Here is a 25,883-nt window from a genome sequence, read left to right as displayed (position 1 = left end):
TAATTGCTGTCTGCTGCCCTCCCCCAGGATCCTGGGGAAGCCTCATTCATCCTATGCTGTGTGACATGGTCTGTGACAGCTTATCAAATGGTACAATCCCCAGCACCCTGCTCCAGGAGGTTTGTCTGCACCTTATCTTGGAGCTCATGCCTTTGGGCTGAGCTCTGTCTGGGACATCCAGAGCACGGATAGCTGGATACACAGCTCCCAGTGAGGGTTTTCAGTTGAGCCCAGTGTGTGTTGGTTATGTCCAAGCGCTGGTGTTCAGGTATAAGACCAAAAGCCAAGCACCGACTGCTGTTGGTTACCCAGCTACGTGGCCAACATTCCCACACAGTTGACACAGAGAAAATAACAGCATAAAGCAGCTGCTTAAAAATTTATAGGATGAAGGATTACAGCTGCTTTAACAGACAGAAAGGAGCTAATGTACTTCCTGTGACTACACATCCTGCCTCAGCCCATATCCCTCGGTTAATTACTCCAGGGGGATCAGCCTTTCCTTTGCTGCCTTGCGGTGGCCCCAAGCCAGCGGGGATGGGCAGCGAGTTGGGCTCCTTGAGCCGGGGTCACAGCAATGACCTTTCCCGGACAGAGCCTACGGGAGAACACAGCCAGCTCCGCGGCCCAGGCCACGTGTTTGAGCCCGGGTATAGCGGAGGGGACACGTCCCGCCCCGGGCAGGGCAGGCGGCCGGAGCCCCCGCCGCCAGATTGAGATCTCCGCTCTTCTACGAAATACGGCCCCTCAGCCCTTCTTCTCTAGCGAATACGGCTGGCGGCGGCCCGCCCCGCCCGTGACGACAGCGGAGCGCGCTGGGGTTGCGCCGCTACTCGGGACACCTCGGCCCGGCGGGGCGGCGCCGCTACACGCAGCGCTACGGGCCATGGCTGCCGAGATTCACTCGCGGCCGCAGAGCCGCCGGCCCGTCCTGCTCAGCAAGGTCGAGGGGCACCAGGACGCCGTGAGCGCCGCGCTCCTCATCCCCAAGGAGGACGGCGTCATCACGGCCGGCGAGGACAGGTGACCCGGGGCCCGCTCCGTGCCGGGCAGGGCCGGGCCGTGGGGCTGGGCTGGGAGCCGGGGAAGCGGGGGCTGCAGAGGGAGATCCGTGTGTGCGCTGTGCCTTTGCCGGGAGGCACGCAGGGACTCGGTTCCTGCAGCCGTAAGGAAATCCGCGGAGCCGCCGTCCCAGGGAGGAAGATGCCGTCAGCTGCGAGGGAGGACTGGCTCGGCCCGCCCGGTGCGGGACGCGGGGCTGTCACTTTCCCACCGGCGGGGAGAAGCCGCTGTGCTCCGTGCGCGCTGACCTGCCCCCGCGGAGCAGCTGAAAAGCACAGCTCGCCCTGTGTGTGAATGGGTCCTACAGAGGTTATGAGCAGAACCAGGAGTGAGGGAATATGTTTCCCTCGGCCTTCCGCTCTGCTGGCTGAAACACTTGCAGTGTGTCACTGCTTCCCTTGCCTGACGGGAGAGTTGGAGCTCCCCGAGCTGCTCCGGTCGGAACGAGCCCATTCTGATGGCTCGGTGTGCTGGTCCCAAACCTGCTTCCCTGTGGCTGAAGCCGCTCGGGGAGTGAATTGGCAGATCTGAGGGGAGAGGGGGTGATGAGCTGCTGAGCACGGTGCTTTCTGCTTGGAAGGGAAAGTGTCTTTAGAGTTTAACCCTGGTTCTCGGCGCTGGCTCGCACAGCATGTGAAACGTGTGCCACAAGCTGGCAATGTCGTTAAGCAGACAGATGAGCTCAGGTGAAAGTGGAAATGAGGAAGCAGGTAGTACAGAGGGTTGTGGCCATGAGAGTGGTGAGGGGTCTACAGTGTATAGCGAGAGATGTAATTTCACCCGTGCTATGTGGAGAGTGTCTTTTAAATGTGAAAAGGGGTGGGAGATGCTTCTTAAGAAACTGTGGCTCCGTTTGACAGAACGATGTTAAAGGTACAAAAGTGCATTCTTTGAGGTGTAGCTTGGTGCAGGGCTAATTTTACTGTTATAGTATAAAACTTCTAAAATTAAATTTGCATTAATATTTGCATGAATTTTTGTTTGGAAAGCTTGACCTTGTGAGAAATAGGAGGGTATGAGTGCTTAGAATCAGCAGAGTAATAGTATTACCTGAATTGGGTTTTCTGCAATTTATTTTTAGGTCAAAAAGTGCAAACAGATCAGCTGTGTGGTTATTTCGTGTCATCCCTTCCTATGGAGATGCCTTTGTGCAGTACATGTTGGATAACAGCTTTTGGATGGGAATGGACAGCTTCCTTTCCTTCCAGTCATTTAGGTGTGATTGTGTTTGTGTTCAGATTGCTTTGATGGGCTTCCTGAAGGACAGAAGAGGAAATAGTGATTTTTAAGATTCTGTATCAGAGTTTGGCCTTTACAGAGTTTCATGGTACAGGCTTGCAGAGACTTGCCTGTGGCAGACAGTGGCAGCGTTTAAACTCAAGGTCTAATGCCGAAGGTTTAGCAGCCTGCATGCTTAGACTGCTGATAAGAGCCAAGGATGGAGCTGCATCTTTATCTGGGCGAGCTCTGATGTCAGATACAGACCTGTGCAAGGAGAGCAGAGGCCACCACCCACCTTTGGTGTGTGTAATTTCAAAGTGAGTATGAGGACTCGTGGCTGAATTTGTGGCACCTGCCTTACCATGAGAAATTACTTAAATCTTTAAACTTTCAGAAACTGTTGCACTCTATTACCTCTAATCTGGGATACCTCCTACAGTACATCAAAGCTTTCACCTACAGTTCAACATGTTGTCAAACAGTGCTCCCCTGTTTATTCACTACAAGTGGGGTGTAGGTGTTAATACTGTGAAACTGATTATGCTGCTGGCAAAGTGCAGAGTACAAGGAGCAAAAGAGCTGCTGTGTTGTGTACTAAGAGCAGAGCTGAAGTATTTTTTATTACATCTTAATGCAGCTAAGGCTGTCAAGTATTTCATAATAACCAGTCAGAGGAATGTGTTTACAAGTTGGGTAGTGAGGAAAACATTGGTGCACAAACATTCTCTGTGAATGTTGCAGATTATTCTCTTGTTAGAATTACTCATTGTAGTTCTTTCTATTTTAAATTATATTTCCTAGAATGGAAAGTAATGGTTTTATTTTTTCAGAGGATACAGAAAATTTCATAGTAGATCTGTGAATGCCAACAAAATTCCATGATTTTTTTTTTCATTTTAAAGATGAAAAAAGAAACAGGAGTACCTGCAGGAGACAAAGAGTTAATTTCCACAATCGGATGTTTCAGCAGGACACTTGCCATCTGTGAAGCTTTCTCAGAACTTATCTAGAAAGGATGATTAACTCTGTGTCCCTGCTGGCATCTTGTCTGACCCTGGCTGCAAGACAATGTTGGGAATTGTTGCAGTGTGTCCCTCAGCAGACAAATAGCTATGGCAAGAAGAGTGTTTCCCAGCTGCAGTTGGGAATGCTCAGAGATGATAAGCTGTGTACAAGACCCTAAATGCAAGATGAAAGTAATGTATTTACTACATGCTAACAGGAGCTCTGGAGTCACTGGCACATTTCAATGCTGGTGTTTGGTGACCATTGTAGCTGCTTAAAGTACAGTATTAGCTTTTGTTGTTTTTTTGCTTATGAAACTTAAATATTGGTCAAAGCATGCTTTAGTTTTAGCAGAAATTTGATAAAAACTATCAGCTGTGTCTTTGAGCTTCCATTGCACTGCAATTAAACCAGATTCCTAATGTTGTTTTGGGAACAAGGTGATAACAGTATAAATATTTTTGATTTAGTTAAACTACCAGAAAGAGGCAGAATTCTGTCCTTGCTAGGAAAACAACTGTCAGTGCTTGATTTTGGGTAGGAAAGCAGCTGTTGGTGTTTTGAAGGAGTTAGGAAGATGCAGTGGGAACAGGGCTGGTGTAGCTGTGTAGTAACCTTGCAGCAGTGCTGGTATTGTAACAGGTTTGGATTTGACTGCTGGTCTTTCATCACTTCTCCCTCCCTGGCACCTGTGCTGTTGGTTTGCAGGGGGCAGGAGCACAGGCACTGTTGGAACACAGCATTGTCTCTGCTCTTAAACCCCAAATTTTTCCTCCAGCGCTGCTAAGGAAATGAACTCTGTAAATGAAATGGCGATTGAAAACAATAAAAACTCTTAGAAATTGGTAAAGCCACAGTCAGTGTTGCTTGAAGATGGCTTTTGAGTGTCTTTCCTTATATTACATTAAAAAATCCTATGCCAAAACTCCTTTGAATTGTGTTTGTATAAATGTCTATGCTGCCCAGCTGAAGGCAGCTTCTGGTTCAATATTGAATGTTAGGGAAGTTTGGAGGTAATTTTTAATCTTTTATTTTTAAAGTATGGCTTCCTCCTGCCACTCTCAGAGACCTGAGTCTAGAATTTAAAAAGTCTGTATCTATCTCTGGTTGCTCCTTAATGAATTTCAGCATTTTTACATCCTTACTGAGACTGCTGTCAAACAACCCGGTGTCTTTCTAGACCCTTAGTAGGGAATGCTTAAGGAGAAATGAGTTGTAGCCAGCTCTTTTCAAGTACTGAGCACAGAATTTGTCATTAAATAAAGACCAAGTTTTGAGGAAACTGCTAAAGGCTCTTAAGGCAGTTGTCCTAACAAAGCAATTGACTGGTTGAAGGAGATAGCGGGAGCAGCATTACTGGCGGACTTCTTTTAAGAACTAGTATTTCACAAATTAATTTGTCCTACCATAAGGAGATGCATCACAAAAATAGGTCTGTAGGAGAGAGAATCAGGGAGAAGTGACATTTTGGCACAGGTCACTCGCTGACTACTGTGAAACGATCTCTTCAAATTTTGCTCAGTCAGAGCTTTATATAATTAGATATAAAGCTGTCTGACAGCTTTGCAAGCATGAGGTGAGCAGAGTCTAAATCTTACTTAACCAAAATAAGAAGCTTTCAGAAGTTAATTTTGCTAACTCTTGCAGCTTTTTGCTTAGACTCTCGACTTCATTCACTGAGAGACTGTACTGTTGATGATCAACACAGGAGTTATGCTCCTATTAAATAATTTCATAGAAGAAATGAATCTTAGCTTCCTTTAGTTCAGTATAATTAACCACAATACTGAGAGGAAGCTAAGTCTGCTTTTGAAAAAGCAATGCATGATTTTGATCACGATGATAACTTCTCATGTGATTTTTAAAAACAAAAAATAATTACATTACTTTGTCTAGAAGTGAAAGAGTTAAATTAGCAAGGATGGAAGCCACCATCTGAGATGTTCAGAATAGTTTGAGTATGATGGAGCTGCTTTAAAAAGCAAGCTAAAAAGCTGATAAAGGTGTGTAGGTGCTGACCTGTGCTATTAGGTTGGCATCATTAGGATGACTTGAAAACATTGTTTTTCCCATATTCCATGTTACCAAGAAGTAACAACTGCTCTTCTGAACTGGTGACTTACTGACATTAGGCAGGCTGACGATTATTGTAAAGAGGAAGTGATAGCTTCTAAGAAACAGTCTTGATGCAAAATACTTAGTGGACTGGACTAATGTACATACACCCCAAAACTGGTAAAAAAGTAACTTGATTTAAAATCTGAAAATCATTGTTTTGGGGCAGTATATGCTCAGCTGTATTGCTTTCAAGTTTTCAAAAAGTAGTACATTAAGGGTGGGCATTTTCTTCTTTATTTTTGAGCGGTGTTTAAATAAAAGCCTTTAAATGGATAACAAAATTAGAATGCTAATGTTGTATCTTCAGCAGTAAAAGTTCTGAAAAGTTCTGGTTGTGTTGCAAGACACTGGTCCCCTCCCATGCTCCTTTTGTTTAACTCTTTATTGTTGATCCTACATGATGTTTAACTAATCAGTCCCCTAGTATTTTTCTAGAGAATTCTAAATACCAGAACTTTTATTAGCTAATTGTAAACAGAACAGCTCAGTGAAGCCTCTTGACAGTGTTTCCAGGTACATCTATTTACAGATCATTTAGGAACTAGGAAGTTGGATTTAAACAGTAACAAAAAGGCAAACAATGGTTTGGAGAGGAAATTTCAAGAGGACTTAAATTAACCCTAACACAGTCTTATATGTGTGCTCTTCTTGATGTAGAGTCTCTTTGATGTGTCTGTTGTAGGAATGTTTTCAATTGACAATAGCTTTCCACTTCCTTGCCGATACTCTTATATCCCTCCACCCAGGATTTGACAGTCATCAGAGTAGTAAAATGCTAAATATTCTCAAGACCACTTACCATTTCCTTCCAAGAGATGATTCTGGAAGACTGCAAACTAAAGCAAATTTTATAAAGAATCGTAGCGTTCTGTCCAAATCATCTTGTCAGCTTTTTGGCTTCCATTTGACTGGCTCATCATCCTGATCATATTTAGGGCAGAGAAGCAGGGCGAACTAACAGCAACTAATGTTGCTTGTCCTTTGCATTTCTACATGAGGGATTAGAGGCATGGCTTAGAGGAAATAATACTGAGTTAGATATGCTGTCCTCTGGATATTCTTAATATTTGGGGATGGAGATGTCAGTAATGTACTGGTTTAGAAGATGAGGTGCTTCTGTTATTAATATTCTGTATCTGGCTTGCTGAAGGGTGAGTTACACAGAGGTGCTGTAAAAATGGTAAGGTTTGGACTTCCATGATTAAATTACTTGCAATTTTTTTTTTTAAAATGTATCAGACACTTAATCTGCTATAAACAAACTGTGGTTTGCTTTGCAAAAGATAGAAGGTTTCTGCAGTTTGACTTACATAAACCAGAGACAAGAAGGAAGTAAAGGGATGCAATTTGTAGCAATTTCTGAGGTGAGCTGAAAGAGTATTTCCATTTCATACTTACTGAAACTCCATGTGTAAATAGTTTTGAAGAAAACTTTTCCAAATGGTGCCTATTCTTAGTGCTAATCTTCTTGTTATGTTAGAGCAGTATTTGAGTGCTGTTATTTCTGTTATGTCGTTCCTCTATTATATTTGAGTAGCACAAAAGCTAAGGGGAGTGGAGTGATCCATAAGTAATGAAGTGGTTCAGATGCAAGGGATGGTGCACTTACAGCTGGCTTCTCCCTGCTCTTCCCATGACACAGGACAATCCGAGTATGGCTGAAGAGGGACAGTGGGCAGTACTGGCCCAGCATCTATCACACCATGGCATGTAAGTACAATATGGATGTGGTAAGTGATGGCCAGGCATAGTATGGGTTTTGTACCTGTGCTGTGTGTATGAATACCTCCTTCTCATTTCCCCAAGGGCTGGATTTCCTCAATGATTTTGATTTTGGGAGCTTTGCAGCAAGTCTAGCTCAGACTTTGATTTGAAACTAGCTGCATGGTGGGTGAGATCTGTGGCAGTGTTGTCAGAACCACATCCTTCACCAGATAAATCATTGTGGATCTGCAGCTGGAGTTGCCTCAGATGATGGCAAATAACTTGTCTCCCAATTATGTGAGCTTTTCTAATCACTAACTGAAAGTTGAGACATAAGAATATTCTGTTTTCCAGGGTGTGCATTTTTCTCTTTCAGATCTCCATTTGAAATAATTTTAGTGAGCTCAAGTTCTTAAGTGTAACTAGCTATTGCTGTTAGCTCAGCTTTCAGCCTGTGTAAAATTCCTCTTGCTAAGTTGCACCTTGCGGCAGGAAATCACGTTTGCATAAGATTCCTGTTGGTATATCTTGAGTTACAGTAGTCATGTTCCTGTCCTCAGCTTCACACGTGGGAACTGAATTGTCTTTCCAAGGGATGTTAACTATGCAGACTAAGGATGTTTCTATCAAACTACTTAAACAGCTTTTGTCCTGAGTGAAAGAATTGACTTTTATTAAAGTCATGTGTATCCTAATACCTCTATTTAAATACTGTAATGTACTTGCTTTTTTGGCAGCACCATGTTCTGCCATGGCTTATCATCATGACAGCAGACGGATATTTGTTGGCCAGGATAACGGAGCTATCATGGTAAGTTGCTGTGACTTTTCTTCTGAATGTAGGTTAGAATTGTCCATGTGTTACTGGCAGCTGATAGCCTGTTTCCTTTCCATTCATTTTGGAATACAGCTACTGGTAAATGGCTGAGCTCCTTGGCAGTTCAGCTGAGATTGATGTGGGAGGACTGCAAAGCAAAAGTTCTTCTGGCTAGATGTGAGGCAGGTAGCCCCAATGAGCCCCATTAGTGCAGCAATGGACCCAAACAATTACACTTTGCCAAGAAGCTTCTTCTGAAGGGAGAGCAGTAAGCTGGGCAGAGTGCCATGATGGTGCTCTGACAGGGCTTGTGAACTGCAGTTGGTTTGCCCCTGGCCAGGAGTATGGATCTGTGTATCCTGCCATGCACACACCTCTGGATTTGCTTGCTGCAGATCTTTTTATGATGTAGAAATTTCAACACTAGCTCTAAAATTATAAGAGGCTGCGTTCATCTCTTGCTGGGAATTCTTTCTTCTCTCTTTCTATACTCTTGCTCTAATTGCTGCCCCTGTCTTGGAGAACACACACTTGGCAGAACAGAAACTGGGTTTTATTCTTCCCCTCCTTGGTAAAGGAGGGGGGGAATCTTGTGATTCTCAGATGCTTTAATAGTTTCCTTTCTCTGTGAAAATAAGGTCAGAATAATAACTGCCCCATAAAGAGACAGAGTACTGCATGAATGTCATAAAGAGTGATTCTACAGATGACTACTATGAATAGCCTACAAAGAACTGCATAGAATTCTAGTGATAACTACTTGAAATTTCAAGTTGAGACTTCTAAAATATCATTAAGTCTAATGGATCAAATAAAGAACTCTGTCACTTAAAACTGTCTATTGTGAAGTCACAAAAGTGCAAATCCTAAGTACTACAAGATACAGTTTTGTTTGCTCCTGCTGAGGACAAATGAGATCTTATATCTTCCTATTATCTCCCTTCAGCAAATTCAGTTCTGAAAGGATGTTCCCCATTGCAAACTCAGTTCACTTAAAACCTTAATTTACAGTTGGTATTTCAGTATACTTTGCTCCAGCCTCAGAAGCTGCTTGTTTTTCTGTGGGATATATTGCTGCTATGCAAATTTTGGTCTGTGAGGCTGCTGCTCCTTTTTGAGTGTCAATGTTGCTTTATGACACTGTGGTATCTTCTAACAATTTCACTTTGCTTTTAGGAATTTCATATTTCTGAGGACTTTAATAAGATGAATTTTGTGAAGACCTATCCAGGTAAACTGTTAACCACTATCTACACTAACATTTGTGTAAAGGGAAGGTATCTGCAATGCTTGGAAAACTGGACACAGTCACAGATTAATCAAATCCAGATACGCTTTAACTCTGACTAACCGTAGAGTTGTCACTTAGTTGAGGGATAACTGCCATAAGAAAAATGTTGTTAGACAGCTGAGTCCAAGTTGTAGTCATTATCATAAAGTTCACTACATTATTAGCCTGCAAGTGTAATGAGCCAGAACCAGTGAGCTCAGATTTTGCTCTTCAGATGGAGTAGTTGTACTACATGAGTGTTGGTGTAAGAGCTTTCTCTAAAGGTGCATTTTGGTATTTGCAATCTCTGTCCTTATTTCTTGTAATCAATGGGCTTGGTTACTTTGAGCTCAAGGTAAGAGTCCTTACCTTCTCTGTCATCCTAGGAGAGCAACAAGGATGAAAAAGAGCTTATTTTTCCAATATGTGGGAAACAGGGTTTGTGGGATTGTTCTAATATTTATAGAAATACTAATTTCAGCATTTGTCTACATGTCCTTTAGAGAAATACAAAACTCAATTGTTGGTTAAAATCGTAGTATTTATGTGAAAGGCCTGAAGGAAGCTCTTAAAGACTGCAGATTATGTAGCAAAACAAAGTACAGTTTGTCTTGTGACTCCCTGACACCGATAGAAGCAATGTTCTTGCTTGGGAGAAAAAGACCTTGTTCTTAAAGCAACAAAACTTCCCTTTATCCTAAGGGAGATGATTTGACAGTTCTGTCAAGGGAAGTACTTACATCTTGGGGGGCAGGGGAAGCTTCTTTCTAAAGCACGTGTAACTTCTTGCTTAGTGTCAGCATTCTCAACAAAGGTGGGTGGGATTTGGTTACAGGAAGCAGTTTGAATGCCATGGACTAGATACCCTTTCAGGTGCTTAGAATTATGAATGTGAGCATATCTCTCTGGGGCTAGGAAAAGATGCATTTAATAAAGCAATTCAAGTTTTTAGATGTGTTGCATTACTCTCCAGAAGTCCTGAGCTAACTAGAGGAAGCTAAGAGTTTGCCTGTTCCTTAACCTTGGATATCTGTGCTGAACTCAGCTGCTCTCTCTCTCTGGGAGAAAGGCTTTCATCAGCTAACTGGTGGGTTTAGTTCACTTGAGCTACTCAGAAGGCAAATCCTAAACAGAACTATGGGAACCTTTTCTTTCAGCCTAGATGCAAGTATAATATAGTGGTAAAAGATCTCCCTGGGGCATTGCCTAGATATCATCTTCAACCTCAGTCTGTCTGAATTATAATGGAAGTACACAGCACTTTGATTTTTGGGGAAAAATATGCGGAACCTTTTTTTTCTAACAGCTCACCAGAATCGGGTGTCTGCTATTACTTTCTGCCTGGCATCAGAGTGGCTTATCAGCACAGGTCACGACAAGTGTATCAGCTGGATGTGCACCAGGAGTGGGAGCATGCTGGGGAGACATTACTTCACCTCTTGGGCTTCATGTCTACAGTATCCTTTAAAAAATGATTGCTTCCCTGAAGCTGGAAGAGTACTTTGTTCCTTTACCTCAATTTGTTCCTAACTTTTCATGTATAAAAACTGGAGTGACATCTCTTGCAAGTCTGCTCACTCTTATTCTCATTAGAAGTTTAATACCTTTGTTTCTGTTAGTGGTTATTAGATAGCAGAAGAGACCTTGAGCTGCAGAAATCCCAGTCTGTACTAGTTCCTAATTTTGAGATGTGTCTGTAGCATCTTGTGGCAGTGACTGTTATCTATAGCCTGGCCCATAGACTTCTTGGGCAAGTCACTTTGTTCAACAGATGCCAGTGTGCCTTTGAGTCCTTCTAGAGAAGAAAACATCATGAAGACCCTTTAGACTGTTTTAATTTTTCTGTCTTTGCTAAAGTTAATATTTTCTATCTTTAAGCTACCAGGTACATTGAAACTTTATTCACCAGTACTAATTTTTCTGTGTACAATTTGCTTTCTGTAAACTACATTTAACTGCAGCATTTGCAGCTTAGTCACTCTGGTTGTCTATTCAGGTGTAAGTAAGTACTTCAGGGCATTCTTTTCTCTTGTAAAAGACTTACAAACCCAGTAACTTGAAAGGTAGTTCACATATCAAAGCTTTTGAAAGCAAGTTAAATACTTGAAATTCTAAAACTATTTTTTAGCACTTGTTAATGGTGGCAGTTTAGATGTGGTGGGACAGTAATTGAAGGTTATTGGTTGCTCTATGAGGTTTAATGACCATAATGTTTTAGAAGTAGCGAGATTCAAAAGCTGAAACAGGTCAACATCTCTTGAAAACATGAAGCCCTCTCTAGAGTGGCTGTAAGCCTGTATCCTGGTAAGAAGCTGTGAGGAAAGCTCAGTTGCCAGCTGCACATCTGGCCTTCTGAGGTTTCCCGTCTGTGCAGACCCTGCCTTACTGACTGCAGAACTGTCAGGTTTGTGCTGTTGTACTGATGCTCTTTTTTAGAATCCAGGGGAGTTGTGTCCCACAAAACAATTCCATGTGCAGCTCACCTCAGCTGAATGCAGCACAGAATAGGTTAATGGTTTGTGTGTTGGAGACCAGCTCACAGCAGTCTGGTGAACAGTCTGAGCCCCACTGAAATCAGTGGCTTCTATAGCTAATGCTATTGCAAATAATGGCAGAGTTTATTATTAAAATGGAGAAAAGAATATGACCTTTTATATCAATATAAAAATAAAATTCTGCTGAAGAACTTGACATTTGAAAATCCATTGTAATTGATCTTCCTTTGGACTTGTATTTGGAAGAACCAGCTTGCTGGTGTGCTTGGCCTTGCTATCAGGAAGTATCCTTAGAAGTTGTTTGTTAATGATCCTATGTATAAGCTTCTGAAAGACACAGCAGAGTGCTTATTCTTTACTGGATTAGTGGGGATAAGTCAAGCCTGAACTTCCAAGATGAAGAAAGGATCACATGTTCAGGGAGTTAGAGGATTTGTTGAAAGCAAATTGTTTATCTCAAGATCCCAAAGGCTTAAGTGATTTTGGAATGTCATCAGATGACAAAGCCTCTGCATTTTCACTTAGGGTGGTGGGCTTTTTGGTAGACCGTCTTTTTAAAGTTAGACTTTTCTGTTGGATACCAGAGCCTACTTTTCTAGCTGCTGCTTTTGTTTTTGTGTGGTTCCAGGAGGACACTTGAGTTTATACACAGCTCTTGGGTTATGTGTTATCAGCTGCATGGATCTTTTGAAGCTCTTGCTTATATTCTCAATAACAAAAGTCTTCTAAAAGCAGAAAATTATCTAGTCCGTCTGGCTTGCCATGCTTTGATTTCTGGAGTTCACAGTTCCACTGTGGCAAAAACCAAATATCAGAACTGTTATGAGGTGTAATGCTTTTGCCCAATGTGCCATCTTGTTAATGGATCCCATGTTAGGATGTGGTGTGGCTTTTATCTCAGTACTAAATGACAGAATCCTTTCTGAAATTAGTTCAGTTTTCATTACCACACTCAAGGACCTGCATTGGTAAAACTGGGAAGGACATTTCTTGTCTGAACAGGACAAGAAATGAGACAATCTCACCTTGGCAGTAGCTGGAACATTGGGAGTGTACTTCCACAGTAAGGTGAACTTGCTATGGATGGTCAGCACCCTTGTATCTTGGTTTTCCTCTCCTGGGGGTATCAATCACTAACACACTAGAAAACAAAAGGGTTTATTGGAGAAGATACTAGGTAAGACTGAACGCCATCCAGTGTCCAGTGAGGTGCTTCTAATGGTTGCAGAGAGCTCTGCACTGCAACAAGTAGCCTGATGAGGTTTGGCATCTTTTAGACAAGCATGAGTATGTTTTGTAAATATCTGCTAGAAATGACCTGAAGCCACTTGGCTTGCCTTAACCCAGGGCATGGATTATCTCATGGCTTTCTCCAGTGGCTTTCTAAAACTCATCTCTCTTATTTTCTATACAGTTTGACTTGCATATGTAGGGAAGGGTGATGAGAAGGAAGGAATCAAAAAGGTTTATTACAGTCTCCAACCACTTTAGACGTAATTATGTAAATATTGATCTGGCATATTAAAATATTATTTTCCAATTTTTTTAGACTCTGTAGCCAACTGTTTCAGTCATGTAAAATACTCTTTGAACAAATGAAGCTTCTCCTTGACTCGTGTTCAGATATGATCATGAAACTCAGCATGCGTTTGTTGGTGATTATTCTGGACAGATCACTCTTCTGAAGCTTGAGCAGAATACCTGTTCAGTTATCACAACCCTCAAAGGCCATGAAGGTAAAGTAACTCTTTGACTTAAACCCACTTGTCCCAGATATGGTATCTCTTCATAAGCTGGGGTGAGTTCAGTTGTAAGAGTAAGAGGGGTTCAGTTGCATATCTACCTCTTAAAGGTAAATACTAGATGAAAAACCAGTCCAAGGTAGTGGTTATCATAACCTGTTGAAATCTGTACTTGACTTCCTGTTAAAGAACAAATACATTCTTGCTGAAGGGAAATCTTAGCCTTATAAATACTTACAGGTATTTTTATTATAAATGAAAAATAAAAGTAAACATGTGTTCAGTTAAACACAGGTTATCCACTAGATGGCCACCTGTAAAAGCTTTAGTCTCCTTAACTTTAGAGAAACTGCCTAGTCTAAGGCTCATCCTCTGTAGTACAGCTGAAGTCCTTACATCAAATGAAGAATCAACTAGTCCATGACATGATACAGAGTCACTGTCTGCTGCAATGAGTAAGGCAAGAAAGCAAATCACAGAATAATGTGTAATTTAATAATATGCTGAGAAAAATAAACAAGACAATGCCTTTTCCCATGTAGGCAACTTTCAAATCAGCTGACAGTTTGCATATAGGTCAGGATGAACTACTGGGTCATGAGTCTCTGACCCACTGGAAAAGGCTGCCTTGTTTAACAGCTGAAAGAATAGAGTAGGCTTTGTTAAAGCTGGGTTGACTCCTGATCTACAGATGATTGTCAAATGATACAGCTGGGTTTGAATGCAGGAGGCAAGTTGAGATTTTCTAGTGATAAATGTCTTTCTGCTTTCAAGGAGAATTTAAAATTGTTTCCATTTAGATCAAAACAATTCTCTTGGCCCTAAAGACTTCTTTGCCTCTACAATTTTGCGCTTGTCTGTGTTCAAATTCAATTTCTTGGTAGATGTTAGTTAGTCTGAAAGCAGTATGTCTGTGTGGCACTTTCTTGTAGTGTGTGTTTTATCTCTTGAGTTGTGATGGGTTTCCAAGCACCAGCTTCAGCAGTGCTGTTCACACAGCAGCCAACTTTGGCTCATCTATTTCCATATGGGGATGGTGATCTTTAAAACAAGAACTGAGCTAGCATAAAAGATGATTTCAGGGGCAGAAGCAGATTTTTCTTCAACTGGTATAGTACTAGTAGTACTAGTAATTTCATCTTTTTTTTGGTTTTTTTTTAAAGCAAACCAGGTTATGTGTAACCTTTTTTCCTCCACCATATTTGTGTAACATTCTCAAGATCTAGTAACTCTAAACTTAAATGGCATTTAATTCTTCTTTGCGTGCAGTTGTGTTTGAGACTTCAAAAGTCTAATTTCATCTTGTTTGCTTTCTAGCTCTTGCTAAGTGTGACTTCATAAGCAAGCAGTGTTTGCTTTGCAGTTTAAATGGTTTTAGAGTTTGTTTTCAGCTTCCAGAATTCACCATGTGTAACAGCCTGCTTGCTCTGTGTAATGCTGAGATAATACTCAAAGTCGGTGCCTTTTTGGTGCACATGCTATTCCCAAATGGGTCAGTCTGAAAACAGAATAGCCCTAAAGGAGGCAAAAAAAATAATCTTTCTTCAGAGCATTGAAAATAACTGGGCTTTAATTACCATTCATCATCTTGGTTTCAGACTAACAAGGCTTTTGATGACAACCAAGCAATGGAAGGATTCTTTAAAGGGCAGAACCTCTGCAAAGGAATAAAATGTCCCAACTTCACAACTATAGCTGGCATGAGTAATAAAATTACTCCTTTAGTCCCCTGGCTGCCTTACCATGAGTTTGGATTTAGTTTAAGGCTGGTACTGTCAGATGACTCATTTTTTTTCTATCCCTAATTCATAGTCACACTGGGCCTTCTGAAATCTAGTTTTGTAATTTAGTGAGTAGTGGCAGATTTGCTAATAGCAGTGAAGTTGTCACTTCATTTCTTTGCGTCTGTTTCTTTCCAACTATGGTAATGTTGTAAATGGGTATGTGAGGGAGTTGCTTTACCTGAGAACCCTGTGAGCTGTGCTGCAACTACTGACCAAGCACTTCACTCTGTTGTAGATACTGGTTTCTGTCTGGCAAGTGTTAGCACTTCTGTCTTCCAAAGCTCACATAGCAGCCTGGCAACTCTTAAAATCAGCTACCTAAATACAAGGGGCAGAACTTAGACTTTCTAGCTTATGCTATATTTGTCTTCTTAGGGACATCTCTTCTATTGTCCAGTACTCCCTGCCTCTCTGTCAGGACTGCACTTTGCTGTTGGATGCTTCCTTTGCCGTAAGGCTTTCAGTATGTTACTGGAGTAAGGCAGTACCCCTCGGGTTTCACTTTAACGCTCCAGGAGGGCATCACTGTGTTGGGGAGCCAGTCCCTTACATCTAACTGCAGAATGTTCTTTCCTAGGGAGTATTACTTCCCTGTGGTGGGATCCTGTCCAACGGCTGCTCTTCTCAGGTGCCTCTGACCACAGCATAATCATGTGGGATATTGGTGGAAGGAAGGGGCGAACGCTGCTGCTCCAGGGACATCAGTATGTATTGGAGTCTTATTTTTCATACATGTCCTGTAATGAACACACAACCCCAGGAAGACTGAATAGCATGGCAAGATATTTGAATCATTGTGAATAATGGAGAAAATTACTCTGTGCAGAGCCCTGAGTACTTTGAAGGGGAAGAAGGATAATCAGTACTTGGAAAGCCTTACTGATAAATCTTTTGTTCATGTTTAATACGTTTTTATTACCATGGTTTAAAAATAACACAGAAGTAGTTTTAGAAAGAGGTGGGTAAAAATTCTAAATCATCTGGTTTGGCCTATATGTAAAAGTTGCATGTGTCTGTATTGTAAATACTGCACTGAGTTACCTGTGAGAGGAGGGCTAGGACTTTTATATATAAGCATGTTCATGTATGCGTATAAAATAAGCTTCAGTATGTTCCTGGTCTATGTGTCTTTCTATCAGTGAGGTGATAACTGATTGGCTAAATTACAGGGGTAGTCTCTCAACTTCAGAAAGTGTCACTCTTCTGAAGTTGAGGTAGTTGTTTGTAACAATCAGCTCTTAATTTTTAGAGACCCAACACTAGCTACCATTTTTAAATGTAGGGCTCTAATTCAGTTGGCAGATATATTCTTCTTAGAAATGCACTGATAGTAGAGATCTTGTTTATATTTAAAGATATTTGTATAGTGTGTTCTCTTGTCTAATTCCATAGATGACCTCTATCCACCTTTGATCAAGACTGATTGCCTTAGCTCTAGAACTTGTTTCATCTTGAGGATTTAGTTTCATGGCTAAAGAATTAATAATAGAGTCTTGGCTACAAAAAAGTAACTGAAAGCAGTGACTGCAGAATTTAATACTGCTGTTACTGCTGCATCATGTGTCCTGGTGAAGACTTGTAGCAGTTAGGTTCTCTTCATACTGAATTGGAAAGTAAGTCCTTCTGAGAAGCAGAATGACTTTTTAATTCAATTTAGATGTTGCAAAGCAGTTTGATACTACTCAGATTCTTTGTCTAATTTCTTAGGGCAGACTTCTGTTTTGCCATGACTTTCTTTAGGTTTAAATTGTCTTATTGGTGCATGCATACTTTGCTTTGCAACTACAACCTGATTTATGGTGATTTCTTACCAAAAGTGGAACCCCTGTCTGTTGCTTAGTTGCATCTTGAAACAATCATTTCTCTTTATTTTTCCAGTTGTCTCTGTTTTGACAAGTTGCCAACACAGAAGAGTATTTGTACATGCACTCTGAGCCAGCTGACACTCAATTCACCGTCAGGGCTTACTGCCAGCAAATGTTAACGTGGAACTGTAGCTCTGGTATTCTGGTCAGGCCTGTAAGAATACTCTCAGCAACATCCTGATGCTAGGGTAGTGCTCAGGTGACAGCACCTGTTCACTCATCCTCAAAGCTCTACTTAGTGGACTTAGCAAACTGGAAATCAGTTTTGGACTTCGTCAGTAGCTTTATTTACAAGGATAAGTCAGGGTTTGCTGGGAAACCAAGCTTTGTTTAAATACCTGTGAGTAAATAGAGTGTGCTTTGTTCGCAGTGACAAGGTGCAGGCTATCTGCTACATCCAGTTGACAAGGCAGCTGGTGTCTTGTTCAGCTGATGGGGGAATTGCTGTTTGGAACATGGATATCAGCCGAGAAGAGGTAAGTTCATATCATAGGTCAAAGATTTTTATTTTTTTTTCCCTTTTCAGAGACTACCATGACTTTCCTTAGTCAGTTCTGCAGGTTGCTTTCTTCATGTTGTCTGACACTTTAAAGCTGAATGATATTATTGAAACTTGTTCTAGTGGCTGTCCATACTGCATTGTAGTAAATGGGTTCCCAGGACAGGAAAAGTGCAAGGGGTGCTTGGGACTGCTTAGAGTTTTATCTCAAAGAGACAGCAGGTTCACTGGAATGGCTGTGGCCTTTGCTTCTGGAACAATCTAAAGTAGTCAAACTCTTGCAGTAAAGAAACCAATGGATTGTGCTTCAATAGTCTTGAAATAAGTTCTCAAGTGAGAGGCAGATTTCAGAAGTGAGATGCATTTCAGAAGGCAGAGGTTTAGCCCCCAGGAAATTTTTTTTTTTTAAAGATCTCAGTGTACAGCAGTTGACCCAGTTGTACACTTTATTTCTGCATCAGTTCATGTTCATGGTGGTGCAACTGAGAGTGCTCTTGTTTTCTTACTGTCAACAATGTGAATGAAAAGAAAAAATGCTTTGTTGTTTCAGCTTTCCTCCTGCCAAATCTCAGGGAGACTTCCCCTCATAAGATGTATAAAGTTGTATAGAATATACATGTTTAAATTCAAGTCTGTGTACTAAAAATATTGTGCCTCTCTTTCTGTCTCTTACAGGCATGTTGAGCTAAAGTATTTGAGAGAGCTGAAATGTGTAAAAGCTCTATTTTGGTTTGTCCTAGTCCATTTACAGCAGGAAAAGTGTGTGGGTGGGAGAAGGGATGTTTAACGAAGACGTGGGCAAGATGGAAAATGCAGATGAATCCCTAATCATTTCAAACTGCAATCCCATGAAAGTAGAAAAGATAATTACTCACACATTTTACTTCTGGACACCCCCTTTCTTAGAGGGGATTGCTGCCTCATAGCTTCTACAGTTTGGACTACACTGGTCCTTAAAAGCCATCTAGGCAACCAGAGCAGCAGTCTTTGAATGCCTGCAGTGGGTTTGGTAACTTAGATGTTTGAATGAGTTTTCTTACTAAGGCAGTATCACAACATATTCCTGTAGGCTTAAAAAGTGTAGGAGGTGTGTAGGTAACCAATAACTCTATTCTTGAGTTGGGGTTTTTCTGCTAAACTTTCTTTGTACTATGCTCTAGGCAGTTTATTGTTTTAGTGTCCAGAACTGAACCAGGGCATCTTTCCAAGTAAGACTTTACTTTGGGTTCTTAAACTTCCTTTACTGCATATGAGGGAAAACAATTCTGATTGCTTATGTCTCCTGTTCTTTTGTAGGCTCCTCAATGGCTAGAAAGTGATTCCTGTCAGAAGTGTGAACAACCTTTCTTCTGGAACATAAAGCAAATGTGGGATACAAAGACGATAGGGCTGAGACAGGTGAGATGGCTGGTTTCAGTGCTTAGCTGTACTTCAGCATCTGAAGAAAATGTAAACAGAAGACCACTAAAGCTGGTAGATCTTTTCAACTCTCAGTATTTTCACTGCTTTGAAGTGAGGTATATTGAGAAGTTACAACTTCTAGGCACTGCTAAGACATTTCCAAATTCTATGAAAATGTTGCATCAAACTTCTGTCACAGGTCAAAGCAGGCTGTGCTAGGAATGCTCTGTAGGATTTCTCTGAATGTTCCCATGCTTTGGAACTATGGACAGCCAATCCTCAAGTGTTGTGTAAAATGGCAAACAGTGCCCCATAACTGAGCGTGTAGATACTCATTCCAGTGAAGCACTAATGGCCCTGTTCTTACTGCACCAGAATATGAAAGCTTTCCAGATAGTTTTCTTTAAGAAGGAACTGGATAGGCACCAAGACAGTCATCTGTTTCTGGCTTCCTTAGACTGTTTTTAACTGGGTTGCTTGTTCAACCCTCTTTTTTCCTTCTCTCAGAAAGAGCTTGCAGAAGAAGAGGATATATACAGAGAGTATGAAGATAAATCCATTAATGATCCAAATGACTGTGCAGAACTCCAGAGACTTTGGTTGGAGAAACAGGGAATTTCCTAACAGGTTGCTTTCTAACAGGTCGCAAAACAGAAGCCTTGTTGTTTTTGTTGTTCAGTGGACACTTGGTCAAGTGATGTAGTATAGTGACTTATTTATTTTCTTCTTCCTCCATGAAGCATCATTGCAGAAAATGTGGGCAAGCAGTGTGTGGCAAGTGTAGCACCAAACGGTCGAGCTACCCAATCATGGGATTTGAATTCCAGGTCCGTGTCTGTGATTCCTGTTTTGAGTCGATCAAGGATGAAGAGTGAGTATTAAGGAGTAATAAGCTGTAGTAACACTGCTGATGTACAGAAACCCTAAACTGGGACGCCTTGGGCTTGCTCCACTTCCACACACAATGCTACAGAACACATTGAGCTGACTCTCTGCTATTAGGCCTTGGGGACTGAAAGCACTGTGGTGGCAGGGATTCTCCATCTGCCTCTGCAACTACATTTGGATCAGATGTGGAATTACAACATTTTTATCATTTTTAGTTCCTCTTTTCCAGGAGCCCAGATCTAGACTTGAAATATATTTATCTCAACATTTCAGTTTAGTTAAAAGCTATTGATTGCACTTAACATTGCTAAGTGGGTGCCAGACAATGCATTACAGCTGCCAGGATGTATATGCATTAGTTCATGTACACTTTCTAAAAACTTTGGGGATGTTCTTCAGAGCTCAACATTATTTCCCCATGCAAGCAAACCAGGTTAAACACCATTTGCTGCCTCATTAAACTTGTCTTAGAAATGAAGGAACCACTTTTCTCTTGATATAAACAGTGTAATCAGATGTGAAAATTTTGGGAGTGTTTGGGGTTTTTTGTTATGTTGCTGGGTTTTTAATTGTTGGGGCTTTTTGTTTGATTTGGGTTGGGCTTTTCTGAAAAGTGGAATGCTGTGCCCTACTTGGCTTCTGTAGCCAGCAGGGGAAAAATGTTACTGAGCCTGACTTTGCTAACTGGGAGTAAAAGCGTTTTCTAATTCAGTGTCCCACTTCTGCTATAGTATTATTTACAGTCATGCTGCAGAAGGCCAAGAAACATCACACCTGTACAATTGCACAACCAGTGCCTTAGCATGACTTGCTGATTTAATTCCCTTTAATATGGCACTGCAGCTCTTGGAATTGATTTATTAGTACTTGAGCAACTTCATTTTGTTTGAAGTTTATTTTGCACTGCTATAATCATCTGATGGCTGGCTTTCATTTCAATTTCAATTGTTCTTGTGCAGCCGTACTTCCTTGGCAACCTTTCATGAAGGAAAACACAACATTTCACACATGTCCATGGACATCTCCAGAGGGCTAATGGTGACTTGTGGGAGTGACCGGATTGTGAAGGTATTACTGCATCTCTTCCCTGCATTTCTAAGAGATATTTAATAGAGAGTTCATTTTGTATATTCTTTTTTCCTTTGTGACAATTACTGCTATAAGCTATCTATTGTGGGAAGACAGAATTGTATTTGCTAGGCTGTTCTTCTGCAGCTGAATGAGGAAGTGACTTGTAACTCCACTGTAGGAGTGCAGCTGTTGGATCTGTTACTGGTGTGTCTCTGAACAAACTCAGCAGGCATGGGCAGCAGGAGAATCTGCCAGCAGCCTTAAAGGCACAGAGCTGAGGAAATGTGCGGGTTCCACTGCTCTGAGCTCCATGGCTTGGAGCATGGCCACTGAAAGCCCTTGTTATGAGATGGTGGCATGGAGCTCAGACTGTTCGGGAATCTTGCTGTGCCTGAGCTCTACATTCACCATGCGTGTCACAACTGAGACTGTGCCATCCTGTCCTTGTTTTGCTCTTAGCATGTTTGTGACAAACTGCATAACACCTCTTAAAACAGACCTACACAGAAGCGTGTGAAGATTCTTGAGCCCCAAATTTGGCTTTTGGCTTGTAAGGCTGGTGTAACTCTTTATGAGATTTTCCTCAAGCATAGATTAAAAAGGATGTTACCTTGTGTCCAAGGATGTCTTTATGTTTGCTTCTATGCCTCTTGCAGAAAGACCTGTGAATCTGACACTAATGCTGGGTAATTCCCCACAATTCTCTTGCAGATCTGGGACATGACGCCAGTAGTTGGATGCAGCCTTGCCACTGGCTTCTCTTCCCGCTGATCTGCTCCGTGGCAGGTTTATGCACCTTATGTACAGCAATATGCACCGAACGAATGGAATACTCCTCAGAATATTACTGCAAACACTGGTTGCTTGATTCTCCTCCTGCTGCTGTTCCAGGATGGACAGTCACCCTTGTAGAGCACAGCTTTTCTGTTGGGCTCCCCGGGAATCTCCGTGGTGCTGAAGTGCGGTTCCGCAGCCTCTCGGACTGACATAAATGGTTTATCTGCAATATGACACCTGGATGGAAGGACCTCTTGTCTCTCAGTTTACATATGTAGTGTTAACAATGTGCTATCTCTGCTGATATATCTTGTACAGATACCTTGTAGCTAAAACATTACCAGAGTAAAATGAGTGTAGTAAATTCAATTTGTGCAAAAGTAAAATAACTTACTCTCTCTTCCAAAAAGCAGTTTTGTTGAAATGTTTTTGAGCAGTCACTGTCTAAATTGCCTCCAAAAGATATGTTGGTTATTTCTATGGAAGGAGGAGATAGTTTAAAGTGGAAGGTAGCTTCTCTCAGATGAGATAGTAAGAGAATCTTTGATCACACAAGATCCTTTATTGGCTTTCTTGTAGTGTTTGTCTTCAAGTTCAGTTGTTAGTGAAATCACTTTTGTGGTACAGCTGTTCTGTGTCGGTAGCTGGTGAGTCTGCAAACAATCCTGGGCTTTTTATGTAGTGTTTTAGCATAGCTGATAAACTTCTGTAGTTATGAAGAAGTGCAGCCCACCTACTCTAAGAACTGGCCACAGGTAGGAGCCATGTACTTTGACAACTGTAATGTTGGAATGGAAACCTAAACAAACCTGCCTTGTTACAAGGAACAGTTGACAAAAAATGGCCAGCTAGATTTTAGAGATGGACAGGCTAATGTTCTTTAATGTTTGGGAATCTGTCTCTGCTAAAGTACAGCATAAATTCAAATATTGTCTTGATGTTGCTTAAAACAGATAAATACTGAGCAATAATTACTGAGGTACAGAACAGCTGCTTTTTCCCCTGCACCTAGGAGTGTCAATCCCGAGATATCTATATTGATCCTTTCCTGTTTCAAAGCTGAGAAGTATGAAAAAGAGCTGTGAGGCTTTTATGACTGTGCAGTTGGCACATAAGGAAAATAACTAGTGAGAGATACTGTCAGTAAACTGGTTTGTCAGTTGAGTGTCTCTTCTACATTTGAATACTGTAAAGGAGAATTTCTTTTGTAACTTTGGAAGCTAAGGTGATATGTCACAGAGTTTAAGCTTGGAGCTGTTAAGATTTACCTGGAAACAGATGTAATATGTGTAAGGACAAAAAAAGGGTAGTTCAGCTGGCCTGGAATAGATGATGTTACACAATTATCAAAGGTAAAACGCTCTTTCTGGCACAAGAGTTGAGGGTTAGGCTGTCTTTGCTTACAGCATCAAGTTGGTGCTATGAGTATTAGTGAATTCAAGCCCTAGGTGTGTAACTTGACACTAATAATCTGCATTGGACCATGCTGTAGGCTCAAATAGATTAAGATCATCAATACATCATGATTCACAAGCCAAAAATCTGATCATCTCCAAAGGGCATTAGAATCCAGAATATGATAGTTATTGTTACTTTTTCTGCTTTTCCATGGGCCTTCTCTTGAAGTTTCGTGAAGAGCTTTTAATTTGCTAGCCTTATTGGGCCACTGAAGAATAAACAAAACCATCTTTTGTGGGGATCTCAAAACTTGTCTTGCCTTCAATACAAGATTTAGACTTGCCACACTGATTTGATTCAACTCTGGCTACATGCTGTATAGCTTAGGGTTTTTGGGAAGGCTTATTTTTGAGCTGTTGAGAGAATATCAGCTTGCACTAGATGAGCAATTTCAGCTTTATGCTCTGAAGGCCTTCAGCCTTCTAAACTAGGAAGGAATGTGTTGCAGGGGTGAATAAGCTCTGATAATTCTGTGCATTCACTTTCAGACTTCATCCTATCTGGTTCTGGAAGAGAACAGAAGCTTTCTTCCTCACGACATGTAAGGCAGAACATGAATTACAGTGCTAGAATTGTTTAATATGCCACTGTAATAGGTTAGGAGGATCTAGGGTGTGAGTTAAGCTGAGAGATTGATGTAGATGTGCAACGGGTACCATATTTTTAAACCTAGACATTCTGAAACCTATACCCATGATGCTGAAGTCCGATTCCTTTGCAATTAGCACTCCAGAACTCAGCTTTTTTAGTTCTGATTACTCAATGTGCCCCTGCTCAGCATGGAGCTCCCCCCTCCCTTCCCTGTGAATACCTCCTCTTCTTCTTTACATTATGTTTTTGCCACTAGATAATATATTCTCTACTGCCTAAGGAATCTATTTTCTATAACTGATATACTTAAAGATAGTGTCAGTTCAGATATAATGACAATTATGGCCACTAAATCATTAGTCTTTTAAGTATACTCTTGGTATTGAATGAGTAATGCTCACAAACCACTAAAGAGAGAGTAGTTTTGTTTATAAACAACTATTTTGAAGGCACACAGTCTCTCATGAAACTGATCATACTTCAACTATGTCAGCTCAAGTGTGCAATTACTGAGAAGCCTTGATTTGAAGCATTACAGATCTCGCTTGTGTAGCCTCTTCCACTGGGGCAGGGAAGGGGAGCAAAGGGTACTAATATGTGCTAATACTTTCCTAGTTGTATTTCTGTACCCTGCATAGTTAAGAGAATCTAGATAAATCTGTCCTTTGCTCCTCCTTGTCTGTTTTTTAAACTTTGATTACATGTACAATAAAATATTTCTTGATATTCACTTAGTCTATTTGGATGATCCATCTTTTTTTTTTCCATCCTGTGAAAGCACAATCTGCATTTTGTGCTCTGGATCTTCCTTTACATGCCCCATGTACAAATTGTAGGTTCCTGGGAGAGCTTGTTGGGTGTGTTGTATTGGAACCGAAAGAACTGCAGCAGGTCAAAGGCCCACAATGAACCTGTGAGCTGAGCAACTGCTGTGTGATCCCAGTTAGGGATGTGTAACCCTATCCTGTGTTCTGCTTGCCAGCTCATACAGACATCTTCTCTGGTTCATCTGGCTCCCCTTCAGAGCTCTGCAAAGGTTCTTATCTACAGGATCCTTTCTGAAATGCCTTGGGCCTGTCTGAGGTGCCAAAGAAATGCTAATTCTGCTTGATGGGGTGAGCACAGCCTACAATATAATATATACAGAGGACACAAACTGCAGCCATACAAGGTGGTTGCACTTGTTTCATGATACCTTCTTACAGAGAAAGGATGGAGATAACCTGGAAAGCATCCTTATCCCTCACAGTTGCTCACAGCGTTCACAGGCTGTGCTTTGTAACACTTGAAATGTCTGAATGTTGGTTGATGAGTATGTTGTATAGCTTACTGTTTCCTTGGGGTATTTGGGAGCCAGAGAGGGAATCTGGAAGAGTTTGACAAACTTGCCACCTTTGAATGAGGGCTGAAGAGCCTGTGTGGTATATAATAATTGGTTTTGGCTTTTTGTTTGTTTGTTTTTGGGTTTTGATGGTTTCTTTTTAACATGATATGTCTCATTTTGAACAGCTTAAACTTCTCACCTTTCCCAAGGCAAATTTCTGCATTTTCTAGCTCCAACAAAAACTGGTGGGAAAAAATGAAGCTGTTTCTGATCTGTAGTCAGAAAAGCCCATTTAGATGTCTATGTAGACCATCTTATGTTTTGAATAAGGCATATGAACTCTAGTTAAAGTTGAAGATGCTGGAGAATTGCAAGTGGTGTCCTTGTAGTGAAAGCACAAAAATATATGTACTGGTTTTGTCACTGAGAATGCACAGTTGATGACTTCTCAAATTCCTGATATTGAAAACTTCATTTAAATTTCAGATAGCTGTGCCAGGTCTTAGTACCTGACTTTATTCCTTAAGGAGATTTAGAATAAACTAGATGCAAGAAGGGGACAGATTTTTATGTTGATTGGATTCACTGCTACAGAGTTCAGAAAGAAAACTCTCTAAGGTTTTTTTACTTTTGTTGACCAAGTCCTGAGTGCTGAATGACCTGACTGTGAAATGCTGTGATCAAGCACTACAGAAAATGATGAATTTCTGACAGCCTAACATTCAAAAACTGATTTGGTCATCAACTAACTGTCTCACAGGAAGTTTCAATGTGGTCTTTGAAGGCTGTCT

At 41.2% G+C, this 25,883-nt stretch overlaps 1 protein-coding gene across 1 annotated transcript; it reads left to right on the top strand.

The window, feature by feature from the left end:
• Nucleotides 1-801: 801 nt before the first annotated feature.
• WDFY1 (WD repeat and FYVE domain containing 1) lies at nucleotides 802-24,498 on the top strand. The gene is made up of 12 exons (XM_005527032.3): nucleotides 802-1,023; nucleotides 7,049-7,116; nucleotides 7,848-7,921; nucleotides 9,104-9,158; nucleotides 10,504-10,654; nucleotides 13,316-13,428; nucleotides 15,796-15,922; nucleotides 17,454-17,559; nucleotides 18,879-18,980; nucleotides 19,724-19,854; nucleotides 20,831-20,939; nucleotides 21,654-24,498. Exons 1-12 carry the CDS (start codon nucleotides 887-889, stop codon nucleotides 21,711-21,713), a joined length of 1,233 nt encoding a protein of 410 aa, XP_005527089.1. The 5' UTR covers nucleotides 802-886; the 3' UTR covers nucleotides 21,714-24,498.
• Nucleotides 24,499-25,883: the final 1,385 nt, after the last annotated feature.

The sequence above is a fragment of the Pseudopodoces humilis genome, chromosome 11, assembly GCF_049639895.1.
Source record: "Pseudopodoces humilis isolate 2021_Gansu_Grassland_sample_001 chromosome 11, ASM4963989v1, whole genome shotgun sequence".
In the NCBI taxonomy this organism is placed as follows: Eukaryota; Metazoa; Chordata; class Aves; order Passeriformes; family Paridae; genus Pseudopodoces; species Pseudopodoces humilis.
The sequence above is the reverse complement of the archived record's forward strand: the minus strand, read 5'-3'. Positions and strand labels throughout refer to the sequence as shown.